The 5,864-nt window shown below is 42.4% G+C and overlaps 1 protein-coding gene across 4 annotated transcripts; it reads right to left on the bottom strand.

The window, feature by feature from the left end:
- Nucleotides 1–251: 251 nt before the first annotated feature.
- Nucleotides 252–4,749, bottom strand: LOC115781353 (calcitonin gene-related peptide). Of its 4 annotated transcripts, none has more exons than XM_030730986.1 (5): nt 4,640–4,749; nt 3,573–3,664; nt 2,609–2,743; nt 670–857; nt 252–462 (listed from the first exon to the last, which is right to left on the bottom strand). In XM_030730986.1, the coding sequence occupies exons 2-4, from the start codon at nt 3,656–3,658 to the stop codon at nt 695–697; spliced, it is 384 nt and encodes a 127-aa protein (XP_030586846.1). In that variant the 5' UTR covers nt 3,659–3,664; nt 4,640–4,749; the 3' UTR covers nt 252–462; nt 670–694. The 4 variants fall into 4 exon arrangements, with proteins under 4 accessions (XP_030586846.1, XP_030586847.1, XP_030586843.1 ...); XM_030730987.1 differs by having other exon boundaries at nt 670–854; XM_030730983.1 differs by lacking the exons at nt 252–462; nt 670–857 and adding an exon at nt 1,214–1,806.
- Between the last annotated feature and the right edge of the window lie 1,115 nt (nt 4,750–5,864).

Genomic DNA, 5,864 nt, shown 5'->3' with positions numbered 1-5,864 from the left:
AGGAGGACAGGGAATTGTAAGCAATGTAGAAGTATGTATCTCAAATCGGGAGATGGAGGGAGGGTCGGCATGGGAGAAATGTGCTCTAACAAGGTGAAGAGTGGAAAAAGAATAAAGTGATACCACTGCTGCTTTCATTTTATTTTCCAATGATACGGAAATATAAAAAAGAGGAATGATTAGGATGTTTTTTTCTTTCTTCAGGAGATCATTTGTTCATGTACATAAAGTGCCTTTTTTTCTTTTTCTTATTTTTTTATTTGCCAAAAGCAAAAAGGTTTCACTAACAGGATGAAAATTAGGAGATGTCCTGTGGTGTCTTTTTTTTTTCTTTTCTTTTCCTGGAGGAATGTGAAAGAGTGGATAAAGGGCCAGTTCAGTGTTTATTTTCTGGTCAATTTTTGTTTTTCTTGATTTTTGTTCTCAGGTTATTTCTGATGTTTTCTCGTCAGGTTTCAACTTCTGAAAGATAGAAAGAGACAAAAAAGAGAGAGGATGTAAATTTCGGCTTGGCATCAACAGGACAAATCTGACTGATTTTTATCCACATAGAAATTGAAGAATCCAAAATTATGCAATATAATGTAATGTAATATAAAAATAATGTCATAAGCCTGTTTTTGTTCAGAAGCTGGAAAATCTATGAAGAAACTAAGATTCAGTATTTACCATTTCCCTGACGGTCTGGGAATGCTCACATCTGGATGCTTCTCCTCCGCCTGCCGAAAGCCTTGGCGCCGACATTGGTGGGGACGAAGTTGCTGTTGCCCATTCCCCCCGACCGGCTGAGGAAATCCGCCAGGCGGTGAGTCACGCAGGTTGCCGTGTTGCAGGCGCGCTTCTGTGCTGTAACGCTGCTTCAGGAGAGCAAAAGGGGTTTAACGACAAGATCCGGTTCGTACAACAATGGAAGACAGATCTACACACATGCACAGTAACTCTGCACACAGTTTTATTAACACTAATGTCAAAGCACAGATCAAGTTAGGTTACAGGTTAAAAATATGCATCAAGCATGCAGCGTTTAATCACGAATTTTGAGTGTCTTACCTTTGCACTCGGTGACAGCTTCATTTTAAAGGCTCTAAGACTCTATGTCCATATTTTAAAATGACCACTGGGTGGTTACAAGACTGTTTTAGTGTCCCTAAGAATGAAAATGGACTAAGCCTTCCTGGTAGAAAAATACGTTTATTGAACAACAAACATGGTGTTGCATGAGTGGATCATTTATTAACGGTTAGATTAAGTGATCGCTCCCAACTCTTTCGTTTCAGGGGCTTTGAAATGCCATCAAATTACTCCACGTACAGTACACAGAAATGGATTTATGAATTGGCTCCTGAATTACACTTGTGAAAATTGTCTGAGATAACAGGGACAAATCATTCTCTGCCAAAAAGATTGGGGAGAGGGGGGAAAAAACTGAAAAATTGCAGTTCAAAGTCATATTCTTCATGTCAGTCAAGCAGGTAATATCAGCATGCACTTTCCATTCCAGAAGGAAACTGGGATGAGGAGAGGAAGATGACAGAAGAGAAGGAAAGGGGAAAGAATGACAAAGGAAAAAGAGATCGGGAAAAGTAAAAGCAGGGTTATGAGTGGATAAGGAGGGGTTAGATGCTTTCAAACGTCTCGCCGTAGCTTGCATAGCTGTCACTCTCAGGCGCACTGCGCTTCTTGCCGGGTGTTCCTGCTCCCACGTTCGTGCGAGGGAATGTCTGCAACTTGTGCAGCTCCTGAGACAGTTTGCCCAACACACAGGTGCTGAGGTTGGAGCAGCGCTTGGTTAGGGGCCTGTCCATGCTGTCGGGGAGGGGACACACAAAACACATGCATAGAACAGGCTCATAGATATGGGAAAACATGCAGCTAACACACTCTTTTTCTCTTTTTGTTCCCTTTCCATTCACTCATCATTCCACTCACATGCATTTCTTTCTCATGCTGTTGCAGGTATAAAAAAGTAAAAATATCCCAGTTCCTTACAGCATCATGCCACTCCCACTGCCCTTCCCAACATTCAAAAACTTGTCATCCATCCCCTCATGCATCAGAACCTCCACCCCCACCCCAGTCAGCCTTTTACACCCACAGAACAAACAGAAACCAGTCGCTTCCTACTGTCATGCAGTTCCACTTAATTGACATCATGCACACTTATTTGTTCTGTTAAGCATACAATGCTCACATGCCTGGCAGGCTGGCTCAAAATAGTATTCTATCCACGCAAAGTCCAAATCAAACTCATCCATGCGGGAGCAGGTTCATGACAGAGAATCGTTTTTTGTTTTTTTGTAATTGTGTGTTAAAAATAATGTTTTTCTTCAATCTGCTGAGAAGTACATACCTCCCGGCCTGACTGAACCCAGGTGGGAAACTAAAAAGACGCATTTCCAGTGGTGTTAAAGTAAAAAACAGGATTTCGTTCCTAAAAACATACACAAGGTATGCCTAAGAATTATCTTTTAATTTTACCTTTGTATTTAGTCCAAAACCAGTTACTTTCCCCTTTTTCATTAGTCAAATCCTTGGCTGGTGGTTTCTGTGCAGGGTGGAAATGTTAAACAAATTTTCAAAGGTTAAAATAAAGAAGACTCATCTGTACCTGTTTCCTTCAGTTGCCTGCTGCTCCAGTTCCTCCGCCGTCATCTGCACAAACTCCTTCACAATGGCGTTGAGTAACCGTCGCGCTTCGTAGTCCGTGAGCGTGACTCGGTCTGACATGGACTCTAAACCCGGTCTGTGGTTAGAAGGGGGAAGGTTTGGGGGTCAGAGTGGTTGAGGGGAGGGGACAGCAATGAGATCAGCATTAATGTAAATCCTTCGCTAAAGATATCACCTGCAGTGAAAAAGGAGGGGTAGTGGGTTGAGTGGGGATGTTGGGGTGGGGTAAGGGACTGGTGGAGGAGCAGGATGGATGAAGTGTGTGTGTGTGTGTGTGTGTGTGTGCGGGGGGGTAACAGAGACGTCACCACCTCAGAGAGGAATGACGTCTGAGTTGGAGGGCCCCTGGCCAACCCGGGGCAAACAATCTGCAGAAAGTGCCCCTTGTGGGAAAGAAGCTGATGTATAACCAGCTTTTTAGATTTATGACAAAATCAATAGCTTCATGGGAAAGGGGGGGCAGGAGGGGGAACTTGAGTGGGGCCTCAAAGTACTATATATCTACATATATTATTTATCTTTCCATAAATTGAATTACATTTGTTTGTTTCCATTAGTCTTATTTTAAGCACAATTTCATCCATTTTCATTGGAAGTATATAGACATATATATAAAACAAAATAAGGCACCATAAATTAAGAATAATCAGAACAATGATGTTTTTTTGTCTGCATTCACACACATTCATTTAGACTTTTTGTACTGGTGTTACTGTACAGTTCTGTGCTTCCCTTTGCAATTCTTGCAACTCTCAGATCTTCCTCAATTTCTCCTGTTTATTGAAAAACATTTTAAAGACAACATAAAAGAGAAGTTTACAAAAATTCAAGCCTATAGACTCCATGGTTGCTTGCAATACTTCTGTTGAGTTTGAAGTGTAAAATGCAATTTCTGAAAGTCTCACCTGGCAGGCGCGGCTTGTGAGCAGTACATCTGGCAAATGACCAGGGCGTAGGCAACAAGGAAAGCAGAGATCTTCAACATAACCATGGTCCCCTACACAGCAAGAAAAAACTTCACATCAGCTCCTTGCACCCAAAACTGCTTCCATTCACACTCATGTACCACTAATACAAAGCTACTTAAAAAGCTAGAAACAAACATACAGCTAGAAAATTCCCTTGCTGGTGTGTAGTCTTCTTGTGCTGTTAGGAAGAGGGTGCAAAAGGTAAACTATCATCACCGGTGAGGTAAGCTTAGTTCTCCCTACATTTCAGCTCTTGTCCCCCGCTGAACAATGCCCCCTCACTATTCTTCTGCAAAACGGACTGTTCCTCCAGAAATATCCAGCCGAGAGCATTGAACATGTCGTATGCTGCTGATCCCGGGATGTGCCAGCGTGGAGTGTGTGCATGTGTGTGCATGTGTGTGTGTGTGTGTGTGAGTGTGTGTGTGTGTGTAATGGTAGGCAGGGGTCCTACACTGTGCAATGTATGTATCACTTGCTAATGCTGAAAGAGGAGGGGTGAAGAGAGAACGGGGGGCTCCAAGCTTGCCAGCTCCCTAAGGGACCAGTGCATTAGTGTAATGAGCTGCCATCTCTCTCTCTCTCTCTCTCTCTCTCTCTCTCTCTCTCTCTCTCTCACTCACGCACACACACACACACACACACACACACACACACAAACAGTCTCAGACACAAACCCTCACCCCTGATTTCTCCAGCCCATTTTCCTCTGTCACTTGCTGTTCTTTAAGCTTCTTCTCATTTTTGAGTGCCTTTCTTCTCATTCAGCCATTCCTTCTGTTTAAGTAGCACACTGGAGCTTCACAAAAATGAGCAGTGGTGACATTGGTGACCCAGTGGCCACACTCCCATCCCATTGCCAGCACTATCTTGTCACCGCAGTCTAATACAGTGACTCTGTCTCCACATTGCATCTGATCCAGACACACATGCAGCCAGCTCATCAGTTACAATTTTAGTCAAGTTGTAAAACTTCTAATATGACATTAAAAGTTAACACTTACCTTCAGCGATAATCACCCAGCAAAATAAAAAATAAATATATATCTCTATGAATCTCTATGCAAAACACAATAAGTTGACTTTCTCTCAACTTGCCGAACTACTCTTGATTCTGTTGCATGCAGTGCCAACGCACCAGCCTATATATCCCACCACTTGGATTTGTGCATTGACTGTGTAGGTGTTTAATTATCTGATGTCAGCCAATCACATTGCTCTGATGCTACAGCGAGCCAATGGGAATCCTCCACTCAGTCCTGGCTCACTAATAAGGGATAAGGCTTTGCGTTTACGTCATTCCTCAGTCACTAAGTGCTCCATTCACAAAATCCACCAGTCATTTGGACCATTTGCTATCCCCAATTTGCATTGATGTCATTAATTAAATAGGAGGCAAAGCAAACTGGTGTCCGTGGAGAAGCCTCACCAGCAATAAATATTTTAAGAACTTTCAAAAAAAAAAAATGTTACAATTCATGCTATATCTCAAACGCCAAATCAATAAGCCCCCCCCCATTCCCCCCAACACCATACAACCATGTAAGCACTTGCAGGCGGGGCCATCTACTGGGGATGGATGTATACTACACAGTGACGCACTCTTAGGTTCTTCATTCATAATGCTGCTCGGATAGCACCAACTCCAGCACTACACCCACTGTGCTTCAGCTCAGTGTAGACTATCTACAATCAGCTTATGTAATCTAATCATCTTCTTATTGATTTGATTTTGGGGCCATATCATCTGCTTCACCAGAACTTATATAGTCATGACACTTTGCATATCAAAGTTTCTGTTTCAATCTACAAAGCAATGTGCAATTGTTATCTTATTCAATTTAATATGTTATCAGCATGATTAACTTAAAAGATGGTTTAACCTCATAAAAGCTTCTGTATGTACTCTTTTTGCAGTACAATTCAAGCTAAGTATGACAACTTCCCTTCCCACAACAGTGAAACATCAAAGTGTATTGAGTTAATAAAAGTGATACCACAGTCACTTAATGATCGCCTCTGCCTGGGCCTCCTCCCACACACTGAGCAAACGAGTTGTCCTCGGTAAAGACCAAATCGATGACAGCCTCCGACAAGAGCCGTTTCTCAAAAGCAATTACACAACTGTTTGCCGTGGACCATCATCTCAATTCCTTTCCTTTTCATTAGTGCACAGGCAGTGTGTTTTATGTGTGTGTTTACTACATGTGTGTGTGTGCACATACCAGA

This window comes from Archocentrus centrarchus, chromosome 6 (genome assembly GCF_007364275.1).
Source record: "Archocentrus centrarchus isolate MPI-CPG fArcCen1 chromosome 6, fArcCen1, whole genome shotgun sequence".
NCBI lineage: Eukaryota > Metazoa > Chordata > Actinopteri > Cichliformes > Cichlidae > Archocentrus > Archocentrus centrarchus.
Note: the sequence above shows the minus strand (reverse complement) of the source record. Positions and strands in the feature narration are given on the sequence as shown.